Genomic DNA, 13754 nt, shown 5'->3' with positions numbered 1-13754 from the left:
GGACATCTGGACAGGGATCCTGGAGGCCCTAGAGCTACAGGCCCAGGGGCCTTAGACGGGGGCTTCCCCAGCTGGTCTGGGCCCACCCCCCACCTCGGGTCTCTTCTCCGTGCAGCTAAGCCGTGCTCTAATGATCTGTTCTGAATTGCAGACGCATGCCCCTCCCCTGCCCTGGGCTCGCCTGACCTTTAACCTGGGGCACAGGATTTGACAACAATCCCAGGGAGCAAAGGCTCCCTGGCCTCATTGGCTGTTCCTCGTAGCTCAGAACCACTTGTGGGCTCTTGGCATAAATCCAAGGCCGAGCTCTCCCCAGAACGCCAGCTGCAGGAGGGCGCCACTTTCTGTGGATGGCATTGGAGGTTGTTGCCACGGTGCCTAGAACAGTGCCCGAGGAGCAGGCCTGGGTCACGTTTAGAGGGGCAGCCATTGGGAGGGAATGAAGGGTGGAGGGGCACCTGTCCCCAGCCCCCAGGGCTGAGCCCCGCCTCCTCACCTGTCCCAGCTGCTCGCACGCGGTCTGGTACTCGGCCCGCTGGCACAGGTCTTTCACGCGCTGGTACTTGGGCAGGAAATTCTCCTGGGCGTCCGCCTTGTCACTGTCCCTCTTGTGGAGCAGCTTGCTGTGGGGCAGAGAACAGGACCCAGGGCTGGCCTCCCGGCTCCGGAGCGCGTGGCCTGCCGAGTGTGGCGCCAGCCTGGTCCAGCCTGGCCCAGCCTGGCCACTCTCCCGATCGTTAAGGGACTGAAGAAGTGGGGGTTTCTGTAAGAAACCTCCCCAAGTGCATGCGCTGGCAATTAACGGACACTGCGCAGGCAGCACCAAACATGTGGCCTCCAGATGCAAAAGCTGTGCCAACCACAGGAACAGCAGATGCGCTTTCGTGGCTGAGGCCGTGGACACGAGAGCCAGGCCAGGCACCGTGGGAAGGTATGATAACAACAGCTCCCCCCCGCCCCCCCCCCGCAACAGTGAGAACTTTCACACCGTGGGTGCAGGGGGGCTGCCAGAAGCGGCCTGGGATGTGGGGGGACCTGGGTGGTTCCTCAGGACCCAGCACTCACCCTCTCTCTACCAGGAAGGAGTCCCGCCAGACCCTCATCTTCTTTTTCAAGTGAAACCTGGGGAAAAGCACACTCCATCTTCTCATCAATGTGGGGCCTCACATCCCCGCCCCCTTCTCCCAGAAGCAGGATCGGTGCCCAGAGCCGCCTTGGTTCCCAGCCAGCACAGACCCCGGGGTCCCAGGGGAAGACGGGGTGAGCAGGGACGGGAAAGGCTTTGATGCCCCACCCTCCCGGGCAGAAGTTACACTCAGTCACGTATGTGTCCAACAGCTCCCTTAGCACTGGGTGGCGAGGCTGCCTGACTTGGGGAGACTCGCACTGTGTTTTGGAGGATGCCCTCCTGGACCCTCTGTAGCTGGATTTGGGTAATTTAACTGCGCTTGATGCTGGGTCACTCTCATTTCCATTTCCCAGACGGGCTCAGGCTGTGGCAGCTTCCATCCTGCACTGACTCCCAGGTACCCTGCTCCTCCCACCTGCCCAGTCCACACCCATGCAGCTTATAAGCTTCCCGGTCGGAGGGAAGGCTCAGCTGAGGGGGTCCCCTGCAGGACGGTCAATGGGGACGGGCAGTGTCCCTCCAGCTCACAATAGGCGGCTCCCTGGGGCCATGAGCCCAGTGGACATGACAGTTTTGGCCACCAGGTGTCGCTGCTGCCACAGCAGTGGCTATGTCCTCCTGCTTTCCTGTCCCCACCAGGCTCAACTCACCTTCCCAGGTGCCTAAGTTTTGCTCCCCATCCCTGTTCCCTTTCCCGCCTCCAGACACCTAGGGACATTGCCACCCGCCATCTGCATCAACGGCACAGAGCATGGCGACTGGGAGTGCAGCCTCTAGTCCGGAGTCTGAACGCTGGAGCCGGAGCCAGGCCTGCCCAGAGACCTCCGAGGAGTCACGTAACCTCTCTGGCATTCAATTTCCAAATTGGTCACAGGGCATCAGCATAAAGCCCACCTCACTGGGTCATAAAGATCTAAATGACGAAATGCCATGCCAAGTACTCAGCACACGGCCTGGCCACAGGAAGTGCTGCATGAGGGTGTTAATTCCTGTTGCTTCAAGTTGAATACAAATTTAGGGTCTGCAACTGGTCGCCCTGGCCGTCTTCCAGATGGGAGGCCGGAATCTTAGAGGGGGCATCCTTCTCTCCCAGGCGGGGAAGTGGTTGGGTGGGGAACCCTGGAACCCCAGCTCTGGACGCGTGGCGAGGTCCCCCCACCAGACCCACACGGTCTGGCCACAAGTTTACACAGGGCTTTGGGGGAGACCAGCGCCCCTTTCCTCTCCTCACCGATTCATGGGCCTCTCCGTGTCCAGCAGCTTCAGGATGGATTTCCCATCCATATCCGAGGGGATGTCCAGCCCTGCGATGTCCAGGATGGTGGGGGCCAGGTCGATGTTGAGGACGATGTGGGGGTTCCTTGGGGAGGCAGGGAGACCATCACTGAGGAGAGGGGCGGCTGGAGGGGTGGAGGTGGCCAGGGACGGGGGCCCTACAGGTAGGAAGCTGGGACCGTGCCACTCCCTGAATCTCAGCCCTGAGTGATCCTCTCTGTTGCCAATTCACCTGAACCCTGCCCCTCCGCCCCCCTTACCTCTGTGCCCCAGACTCACACAGGGGCTGGATTCACAGGCCACACCTGGCTGTCTCTTCAGCCAGGAATGCCCTCTCTGTTCCCAATATCCGAACAAAAGGCACCCACCCTTAAGAGCTACCCCAAACCCAGGGCCTTCCCCTGGACCCGCCTCCGGACCTCTGAGGGCAACACCGGCCCCGGTGCTGCCCCTGACAGCCAGGCACAGTCTGGCCTCAGGGCCTTTGCTCTGGCCAGAATGTTCTTTCTCCAGATACCAGCACAGCACTTTCCCTCTCTCCCTTTAGTCCCAGAAAAACCCCGTGACAGACTATGTGGTCCGGTGACCCCCAGCCCTGGCATGCACACCTTTGGGGCCAAGGCAACAGAAACAGTACAGCCCGGGCGGCTGGCGTCACTCCATGCTCACGCTACGCGCCACGTGACTGTCTTGCTAGCGCGTCTCCCTCGCCTCTCACTGCAGGAGCAAGCTGCCACGGCGCCGCCCCCAGCGAGGACACTCGGGGAACAGTCCGGGGGGAAGGCTGTGTGAGTTCACGTCCGCCGCCGGCACTTGCACAACCCGGGACCGAGGACGTGGGGCACGTGACAGGCCAGCGACTGCCATCCTCCAGCTTCTGTGCAGACCACTGTTGGGTTTTGTCAGCCAGATGGCTGACAGTCACGGTGACTCTGCCACCACAGAACGCACCCGAGAATGAAGCCAATTCACATAAAATAGGGCCGACAGATGGAAAACGAGAGCTGCCTGCGGGGACTGTGGGGCTGCTGGATCCAGCCGTGCCTGAAGCCAGAGCTGGCCTTGGACTTCCCGGTTACTTTAGTCACTGCATCCCTTTATCTTATTTAGTCTTGTCCGGTTTGATGGTCACTTCTGCTTGCAACCAAAGGAGCCCAGGCCGACAGATACTCTGTGTGTCTTCAGCCCAAACCTGACATTGGCCCACTCTCTGTTTTGTCCGCATGGGGTTGTGGTTTGGGGTCCCGTGAACCGGATCACAGACTCGGAGGCCAACCAAACCCGTAATGCCAGTGCCTACAGAGCCCTGGCAGGCCTCATTCTTCCTATTCACGGGTGGCGCAGGGGTTCCGAGGGAGCATCGAGTGGCAGACAGGAGCACGTGACCCCGGGCAATGCAACCGAGGGGCCTGTTTCCTGAGGTATAAAAGGGATGAGAACAGCCTCCACCTCACAGGGTTGCTGTTATGCTCAGAGGAACACAGGGGGGTAAGTGCTTCGCCCTGGGCCCGAGGAATGAGCGCTACAGAAACAGCTACTATTATAGCTCCGATGACAGGTGGGGACCCTGAGACCAAGGACGGGGAGGGGTGTGGTGCGGTCGGCAGAGGAAGAGGGATGAGGCCGGCCTGCCTCCGGAAACGGTCCCCAGGCGTCCACGGCGGCGGGACGTCTCAGTCCCTGCCGGGCAAGGCCGCACCTTCCAGGAGGATTCCGCAGCGAGCCGGGTCGGTGCCGTGGGTCCTGTCCGGGCTCCGGTGGAAGTCGGACCAAGTAAGTGACTTAATGGCAACTCATCTGCATCTCAAAGAGCCACTCAGTTGGTGTCCGTGAGGTCCCCGTGGATCCGGGGAGGCTGCTGCTGAGATTCCCGGCCTCCCACCTCTCCTGCCCCCGACGTGGCGTTTCTGGCTGGCAGACGTGGCATCCCAAAGGCTAACCCACGGAGAAGGCTGGCCGAGGGCCACGTGGTCCCCGAGGAAAGATGGCAGGGGAGCCAGTTTACCTCTGCGCTGCGGCCTGAGCTGCTCGGCCGATCATACGACACCCCCATCCCTTCACCCCGGCCGGAGGATCCCTCCCGACGTCCACCAGCCCCAGGGGCTCCCAGCCAGACAGAAATCAAGGCGGCATTCCCACCGCTGGCGGCACAGGGGCCAGCTCTGCGCTCCCCTGGCACACTGCCCACCACAAACATTCTGTTTTCACAGGTGCTCACGGCTCCTGGCCCCTCCTTCCCTAACAGGCGTCTACAATGCGTCAAAATCCACCCTAAGTGACACGGTCGTTGTTTCACTTGGCGCCGAGGCTCACCTGCCCGACGGGAGCCACCGGGGCGTGGGCGGGCTGCACAGCTGAATGCCGGCCTCTTGTCTGTCTGGGTGCCCGCGGAGCCTCGAGGCCTCCCTGGGACTTTGGAGCCGCGGGGGCAGGGGTGGGGGCACTTACAGTGAGCCGGCCTCCACGTTGGGGCCTCGCACGTAGAAGGGGACCCTGATGTCAAACTCGTACGGCATGGACTTGCCCTTCACCAGGCCGAACTGGCCGATGTGGTAGCCGTGGTCGGCGGTGTACACGAGGTAGGTGTTGTCCAGCTCGCCTGTCTCCACCAGCATGTTGTAGATCTGAGACACAGGGAGCAGGTGAGGGGCCTGCCCGCCTTCCCCCAGGCTGTGGGGTCTGAGGCCCCAGGCCCTTCCCTCTCCTGCTTCAGGGCCTCGCTCAGCCCTCACCACCCAGCAGCCCGAGGCTGGGCCAGTTGTAGCTGCAGCCTCCCCACTGCTGGTCACTCTCGGTCCCCTTACTTTTCTTTACAGGGCTCCTCGCCTTCTCTCTCCCCCCCTTATTTGTGGGTTGTGTGCTCCTGCGTGAGAATGTAAGCTCCATCAGAGCAGCGACTTCTGTTGCTCACAAATGCTGATGAATGAATGAATGAATGGGTTGGATGTGGCCGTGGCAGGAGCCTGCGATCCGCCACGGCGTGTCCAGCAGAGCCCTCTGTGACGCCGCAATGTTAATTTCTGTCCCGTCCTCCAGCCACAGGTGGCTGTCGGGCACCTGACATGTGGCTGGTGTGACTGAGGGACTGAATTTTAAATTGTGTGTGTTGTACGTAAATTTAAATAGCCGTGGATAACTCGAGTATGTGCCCTATATCCACACCGTGGGATATTACTCAGCAGTAAAGAGGAATGAAGCGCTGATAGCGCCACCACGTGGCTGAACACTGAAACCTCATGCCAGTCACAGGAGAGCAAATACTGTGTGAACCCATTCACGCGAAATGTCCGCAAATCCAGATACTGGGCGGACTGCTGGCTGCCAGGGATGAAGGGTGAGGGGGTGCTAGAGGGGGTGGCTAAGGGCGGCGGGGTTTCTTTCTGGGGCGATGAAAATGTCCTAAAGTTGACTGTGGTCCTGACCACACAAGTTTGCAAATATGTGAAAACCACCGACCTGCACGCTTTAACGGGGTGAGTCGTATGGTGTGTGAACTGAACCTCAATAAAGCTGTTAAGCAAATGGCAACGGCCCCACGTGCCACATGTTGAAGAGAACAGAGCCAGGGCAGAAAGGACGGTCTCAGCCGCTCTCCCCGGCCTGGGGCGGTGCCTGGGTTCTGCCTCGTTTCCCATTCCTCTCCAGCGGGTGACCCTCGGGACGGTGCAGGGCAGGGAGGGTCAGCAGGGAGGGGGTGCGGGGGGTGGCGGCCTACCGTCTCCATGGAGTCGTCCACGGACATGAGGGTCTGCAGGCGCTTCCGCTGGAGCATGTTGGTGAATTCCATGTGGATGGGCTTCATGGGCCCCGTGTAACGCATGATCCAGTGCTTGTCGGGGTTGGGCGCGTAGTTGTAGCTTGGCGTGCTGGCGGGCAGACACACACGCAGTGGTCAGGCGGGGACTGGAGGGGGGTGCTGGGCCGGCCCCCAACCCACCCAGGCCATGAGCAAGCGCTGGCCCTGAGCGGTCTGCAGCCCAGCACGGACACCCCCGCATCTGGGGGAAGCGGACGCTGGTGTCAGGGACTCGGCTGAATGTTAGGTCGGCCTTTCTCCTCTGTGGGGCGCCACGGGGGAAGACCTCAGGAGGTCTAGCGTCCAACAGTGTGGAGCCACAGACGCAGAAAGCCCCTCCCATGCCGCTGTCAGCGCACCCGGACACCAAGGCCAAGGGTCTCTGGTGTCCAGCTTCCTTGAACACCTGTCTGGAACCTGCCCCTTTCCCTTTTTAAAGCAGGAGAGAGGCTCCGTGTGGAGCCTCCAGCAGGCACAGCGCCCAATTCTAATCCACCAGGACGGCATTCACTCTCCAGTTACCTTGGGTAGACGGCAAGCGACAGCTATCACGGTTAAGGCACGACGACCGAATTTCCCTTTGCAATAGATTTTGGTTCAAAAAAGGGAAGCTGATTACGAAATTAGGTTAGTAACAGCCATGCCCGCGCGGCCAGCGCTGTGAGGATGGTGCCTGACGTGTGCATTTGGGACAACCACACCGTGACTTGCTGTCACGGCTATTCCTCCCTTTGGCCAGCTCTTCCATTTACAAGAGGAGGAACGGAGGGTCAGAGGAGTCTGGGTCCTGCTGGTGGACGGGGTGGGTGTGATCAGCTTCCCTTTTTTGAGGATGAGGAGGCCCAGGGAGGGGACTACCTGGCCAGAGGCAGAGCTCTGGGAGCGGGTCAGGTGGGCCAACGAGCTGTTATCAGAAACCCTACCCGCCCCCCCACTTCCCGCTGCCCCTGCCCCGGGCCTGACTGTGGACACTCTGAGCAAAGCTTCAGCCAAGAAATTCTCACTGGGAGAACATGTTTGCCAACGATATCACCAATAAGGGTTTAATCTCCAACATTTACAGGGAACTCATACAACGTAACAAAAGGAAGATAAACAACCCAATAAAAAAATGGGCAACGGACCTAAATAGACACTTTTCGAAAGAGGACATTCAGAAGGCCGAGAGACATATGAACACATGCTCAAAGTCACTAATCAAAACGACAATGAGGTACCATCTCACACCTGTCAGGATGGCTATCATTAACAAATCAACAAATGACAAGTGCTGGTGAGGATGTGGAGAAAAAGGAACCCTCCTTCACTGCTGGTGGGAATGCAGACTGGTGCAGCCACTGTGGAGAACAGTATGGAGTTTCCTCAAAAAACTAAAAATGGAACTCCCATTTGACCCAGTGATCCCACTTCTAGGAATATATCCCAAGAAACTAGAAACACCAATCAGAAAGGATATATGCACCCCTATGTTCATAGCAGCACAATTCACCATAGCTAAGATCTGGAAACAGCCTAAGTGCCCATCAGCAGATGAATGGATTAGAAAACTGTGGTACATCTACACAATGGAATACTATGCTGCTATAAAAAAAGGGAATTCTTACCATTTGCAACAGCATGGATGGAACTGGAGAGCATTATGCTAAGTGAAATAAGCCAGTAGGAGAAAGATAAATATCACATGATCTCACTCATTTGTGGACTATAATGAACAACATAAACTGATGAACAAAAAACAGATCCAGAGAGAGAGAAGCATCGATCAGACCATCAAACCTCAGAGGGAAGGTAGGGGAGGGTGGGGTAAGGGGCGGAGATCAACAAAGGACTTATATGCAAGCATATAAGCCTAACCAATAGACACAGACACCAGGGGGTGAGGGCATGAGTGTGTGTGTGTGGGGGGGCAATGGGGGGATAAGGACACATGTAATAACTTAATCAATAAAGAAAAAACAAGGAAATATACACAATACTATTCAAACTTTAAAGTATCATATATTTATCAAGCACATACTTAAGAGATAGATGATAGATGGCTTCTTTGAAACAAATGTATGTGCAAAGATTCAAAATAAAAAATGCGAAGCAACTCAAAATATTAAAAAAAGAAAAGAAATTCCCACTGGGGATTAGGCAGCACAGACACCCGGGCCTAGTCAGTCCGGGGCCTCGGAAGTTTGATTCCAGTAACATATTATTCTGTCCCAGACCAAGAACCGCCCCCTCTCCCCCCGCGATCTGCGCTACTGGAAACCCCACCCACACATGGGGGTCCCGGTGGGGGCCATGGAGAGAAGTGCTCTATTTAAACCCCACACAGTGGTGTCCCTAGAACTGACCGCACTCAGTCCTCCCCGATCATGCCCCTCCCCAGGCAAGCTGCACACAAAGGCTGAGTTTCCAGGGCTCAAGACAAAGGCCTTTCAGAATGGCAATTAAGGGGCAAAGGGTTGCTGGGGGGTAGAGCGGGGAGGCACACAGGTCTGGTCAGAAACTGAGCTCCCTTCCCTGCAGACCAGACCACCATCCATGGGTGGATGGGTGGATGGGTGGATGGGTGGATGGGTGGATGGGTGGATGGGTGGATGGGTGGATGGGTGGATAGGTGGATGGACAGCCTCCTCAACATCAGGATGAGCTAGGGCAGAAGGAGCAGCGCTGCGGCCAGGAGCCTGACAGTTGTGGAGACGGTTGCTATGCAGAGCGGGTGAGTCACAGCCTCCAGATTCCCGCTGGACGTCGCTGTCAGCCCTGGCTGGTCTCCTGCCGCTAAATCCAACCCGGCCCAAGGCCCCTTTGATGAGGAGCTGGGCTGCGCTCCTGCGGGCTGGCCCGGGGCCTGACCTGCGTGTAGAACATTCCCAGCAACAAGCTCCCTCCACCCCTCCAAGGAGCTGGAGGGGGCGGCCGGCTGCACAGAGCCGCTCTCAGAGCTGCTGGGCGTGTGGGAAACCAATCCCCGCAGGCCCCTGGGCGCATTCCAGGAGGCGATTCTGAGCACTCGCCCCCCCCTCCTGCCCTGAATCTATTAGGCCGCTGTCTGTCCTGGAGACCAGGAGGGGCGTCTGTCAGGAGTCGCCCTTTCTCTGAAGCAGAGGCTGTAGGGCCGGGGTGGCAGAGGCCAGGCTTCCTCAGAGCCCAGCAGCCTGCTGCGCGGAGCTGCCACCCTCACCTCCTGGAGAATCCCAGGAATGTCTGTGTGCACAGCAGGCCTCGGGGAGGAGCCCCCTCTGCTGGGGCGGTGGGAGGGTGACTGCCCTGCAGCCCCGCACCCCAAGGCTGGGAGCCGGTCTGGCTCCCCTGGGTTAGACAAGGAGGCCCCTGAACCCACAACCAGAGGCCACGCCGGAAACACAGGCGGGGGCTGGTGTCTGTGTGCGTGCATCCGTGTGCGTGTTTGCGTTCCTGCGTGTACATGCCTGTATGGTGGTGTGTCTGTCTGTGCGTGTTTGTGTGTATGTGTCCGTTGGGTGTCTGTCTTTGTGTGTCTGTGTGGATCTGTATCCCTGTGCAGATCTTTAAGTGTGTGTCTCTGTGTCTATCTCTGTATGAGTCTGTATCTGTGTTAGTGTGTACAGGTTTGTGCGTGCACTTGTGTAACTGTGTGTGTCTGTGTATGTGTCTGATCTGTGTGTATCTGTGTTTGTGTGTATCTGTGTATGTGTCTGATCTGTGTGTATCTGTGTTTGTGTTGTGTCCGTGTGTAAATATGTTTGGACCTTTGCGTGTGTGCTTGGGAGGGAAGGGGGGCAACATGGCGGCAAGAGCGTTTCTCAGCCCCAGGCCTGGCCCAGGCCCAGGCTCAATGGGGAGTCTGCTGGGCCTCCGGTAGGAAGATCTGGAACTCCGACCCAACCTACAGGGCTCTGTCCCCCACCCCCCAGACCAGCTGCAGAACTTTCTGGTTTTGTTTTAGAAATGATTATACTCCAGAGATAAGCGAGCCTTCCAAACACACCCCTAATAAGGCGACGGGGTTCTCTGGGTAAGTCATAGCAGGCGCTGCTCATGTTCAATTTCTGTGATTTTCATTTCAAAGGGAAGATAAATGAGCAGGCAAGTCAAACAATCTCCTGACGCACCAGGGCTGCTGGGGGGGGAGGGGGGGGCTGCCAGCACCTTTTAAAGGAGAAGCCACAGAAGCAGTGGGCCCTCCCACCCCACAGCTTCTCCCTTAGGTGGGACTGAGCTGGCCACAGGCCCCTCCTGCCAAGGGGAGCATGAGTGGGGTGGGTGGAGTGTGCTGGGGGGCAGTGCTGCCCTCTAGGGGGTGCAGGCAGCTCATCCCGACAAATCCTTCTCCCCAGAGCCCAGGGGACAGAGGTTCCCACACCCCTGACCCCACCTGGGTGCTGCCAGAAAGCAGTTAGAGAGGGGCCGAGGGGAGCCACACATTCTGAGTTCAGGGAACATGAAACACCAATGAGCCCGTCCGTGCGCCCAATTCACAGCGAGGGCTGCCGAGTGTCTCCGCAAAGCGGGAGGTGGCCGGAGGCGGAGAAGAGCAGAACCTTCCGGGAGATCTGCTGTCCAGCTGGAGGGAGGAGGACGGGAGGGTGAGCGAGAGATGGGAGGTGGGAGTGGGGGCTGGATGCGAGTCCTGGCGCTGCCACTGACCAGCTGGGCCGCCGGAGGGAAGTGACCTCACCTCTCTGGGTCCCTGGCTCCTGGCCTGCCAGATGGGATCCCACCCGTGACTGAGACACAGCCTCCAAGAGAGCCCTCCACGCCTCCTTCCTGGGAGTCACACGGCAGGAGCGTGTCTGTGTGACCGACAGCCCGTGGCAGAGCGACGGTGTCACAGCCCGAGACTAGGTTATAAGAGGCGACGGCGGCCACCTCAGCCTCCCGCCACCTCAGCCTCCCGCCGCCTCCCCATCCACCTCTCCCCATCGCAGTCGAGTCTCCGGAGGAAGCCCTGCTGCTCTGCCCTGAGAGGGGGGTCGAGGAGCCGCCATGGGGGTGACCAGGCGCTGCAGCCCCCGCATCAGACCCTCCCCCAGGCCACTCCCCGTCACCTGACTCCAGACTCTGAGCTCACACACCGTCGCTAGAGCTGCTGGGCCTCAGGGGAATTTGTTAGCTAACATATAAGGCTCCTTGTGAGTCTGCAGTGACGTGGTGCGTGTAGCGGGCTCAGCATCGAGCCTGCCACCTGGCCGAGGCTCAGGAGGCGGCGGAGATACTGGGGTCCGATGACGCCATGGACCCTTCCCAAGAGGAAGTTGTGAAATGGACAGGATTACCAAGGAGACCCGTTCTCCTGAAGTGCAGGTCTAGCCACAGACCCGCCCGTGGGAGGATGTGGGGCCCGAGTTGACAACCTGCCTCTTTGGATGTGAGCCCCCCTTGCCCTGCAGGGAGCGGTGTCCGGGCTCGTGAGCCCCCTCTGTCACAGCCGTCAGTGACGGCGGCCCTCCCACCGCCATTCCCGCCAGGGCCCCGCGGCAGGTGCTGCTCACATGTGCTGGGACGCGTTGGGGAAGAGGCGTGAGTACTGGGGGGCCGAGTCCTCGGGGCCGTGGGGGGCTGCGTGGCTGATGACCATCAGGACGGGCCTGTGCGGGTACATCTTCTTGGACGTGCGGAAGAAGCTCACGCTGTCGTTGGTGATGAGGTCTGTCAGGTAATCCTGGGGGCGTGGGAGACACGGGAGAACGCGTGAGGAGCCCCCCATGCGTACGGAGCACCCGCCGTGTGCCAGGCTCCGCTGGGCATCGGGACACAGCAGCGCCAAACTGGCCGGTCCCTCCCTGTGGGGCTGACCGTCTAGGGAGCAGACAGGTAACACGTCAGCAAAAACCGGGCGAGTCAAGTGGTGCTGTGCTCAATGGAGAGAAGGTTGGGGAGGACGGGCGGGGGACTGCCATTTGTCATTCACTCGGGACAGGCATTAAAACATAACAGCTTATTCCGCGGGTGCCGCTGTGCCAGGAGCCGCTTGTTGAATTCTTATACAGCCACAGGAAGTGCGTGTGACGCGAGCCCTGTTTTCCAGAACAGGAAGTGAAAGCACAGAGAGGTTGTGTGACGACGTCACACACGGGGGAAATGCTGCCACCAGGCCTCCCTGGCCTGAGTCTTTCCCCAGCATTTCTGCAGGACCTGGGGTAGGAGCAGATGAGCAAGTAAACAAAAACCAAGACAGTGACAGGGTTATAGTGACAGATGTGCCAGTGAGTAACCGGGGGCTGGGCTGGAGGGGCACGCGTTAGCTGGGGCAGTCCAGGAGGGCCTCTCTGAGGAGGTGACATCTGAGCTGAGACCTGAGCGATGAGAAGGAGCCAGGCCTGGGAAGATCTATGTCATCGGGGTTCACCTTTGCTGCTGGAATCCTTAGGGGAGCTTTACCGACGCCTGAGCCCACTCCCAGAGTTTCTGGTTCAATTGTTCAGCCCGGACATCGGACTTTTTAAAAGCTTCCCGGGGGGGTTCCAAGGTGCAGCCAGGATTGAGAACCTGATCTAGGGAAGTGTTCCAGGCAGAGGGAACAGCCAGTGCGAGGGCTCCGAGGCAGGAATGAGCTTGCCTCGTGTGTGAGAACAGAAAGAGGATGGGCAAGAGCAACGCAGGGATGCGCCAGGGAGCAGCTCCGAGGCATGCGCAGCGAGACCCGCTTACACCCCGGGCGGCAGGAGAGCAGAGCTGGAGGCACAGTGACGGGCAAGCTCGGCCAAGGAGGCGAGATGCGTCTGAACTCTTCCTGAACTCGGCCAACCCTTAGCTGCTGATCTCTCTGGCAGGTAATGAGTTCTTGAAATGTGCCCACTGCTTCCTAGGAAGCAGCTCTGTCCAAATGGGTCACTTTCAAAAAGGAACACTATTTTAGAGGGAAGGAACCTGACTAAACGGCATCAACTGTGCCCTGAGCTGTACTGTGTGATACACACACACCACAGCCATCTGCAGGCACCTGCCCCAGGGACACACACACACCACGGCCGTCCGCAGGCACCTGCCCCGGGGACACACGCACACCACGGCCGTCCGCAGGCACCTGCCCCGGGGACACACGCTCACCACAGCGGTCCGCAGGCACCTGCCCCGGGGACACACGCTCACCACAGCCATCCGCAGGCACCTGCCCCAGGGACACACACACACCACGGCCGTCCGCAGGCACCTGCCCCAGGGACACACACACACCACGGCCGTCCGCAGGCACCTGCCCCAGGGACACACGCTCACCACAGCCGTCCGCAGGCACCTGCCCCAGGGACACACACACACCACGGCCGTCCGCAGGCACCTGCCCCAGGGACACACACACACCACGGCCGTCCGCAGGCACCTGCCCCGGGGACACACGCACACCACGGCCGTCCGCAGGCACCTGCCCCGGGGACACACGCACACCACGGCCGTCCTGCCCCGGGGACACACGCACACCCCGGCCGTCCGCAGGCACCTCCCCGGGGACACACGCACACCCCGGCCGTCCGCAGGCACCTCCCCGGGGACACACGCACACTGCACCTGTGCACAAGGCCAGCCACTGAGGTGGTGTCGACGGAGCAGTGACCAGTGGCGCACACTGTGGTCCTACTGTGC

General features: G+C 59.5%; 1 protein-coding gene across 3 annotated transcripts in view; it reads right to left on the bottom strand.

The window, feature by feature from the left end:
* The window catches only part of SULF2 (sulfatase 2), a 99081-nt gene that overhangs the window by 13642 nt on the left and 71685 nt on the right, over nucleotides 1–13754 (bottom strand). For all 3 annotated transcript variants that reach the window (XM_081097776.1, XM_081097777.1, XM_081097775.1), the window contains exons 5-10: nucleotides 11666–11835; nucleotides 6120–6270; nucleotides 4853–5028; nucleotides 2361–2489; nucleotides 1066–1122; nucleotides 497–623 (exon numbers count right to left, since the gene is read on the bottom strand). In XM_081097776.1, coding sequence (XP_080953902.1) covers nucleotides 497–623; nucleotides 1066–1122; nucleotides 2361–2489; nucleotides 4853–5028; nucleotides 6120–6270; nucleotides 11666–11835 — 810 coding nt within the window. The remainder of the gene's footprint in view (nucleotides 1–496; nucleotides 624–1065; nucleotides 1123–2360; nucleotides 2490–4852; nucleotides 5029–6119; nucleotides 6271–11665; nucleotides 11836–13754) is intronic.

Source organism: Myotis nattereri (assembly GCF_964212035.1).
Source record: "Myotis nattereri genome assembly, chromosome: 8".
Lineage (NCBI taxonomy): Eukaryota > Metazoa > Chordata > Mammalia > Chiroptera > Vespertilionidae > Myotis > Myotis nattereri.
This window is presented reverse-complemented; position numbering and strand designations above follow the sequence as displayed.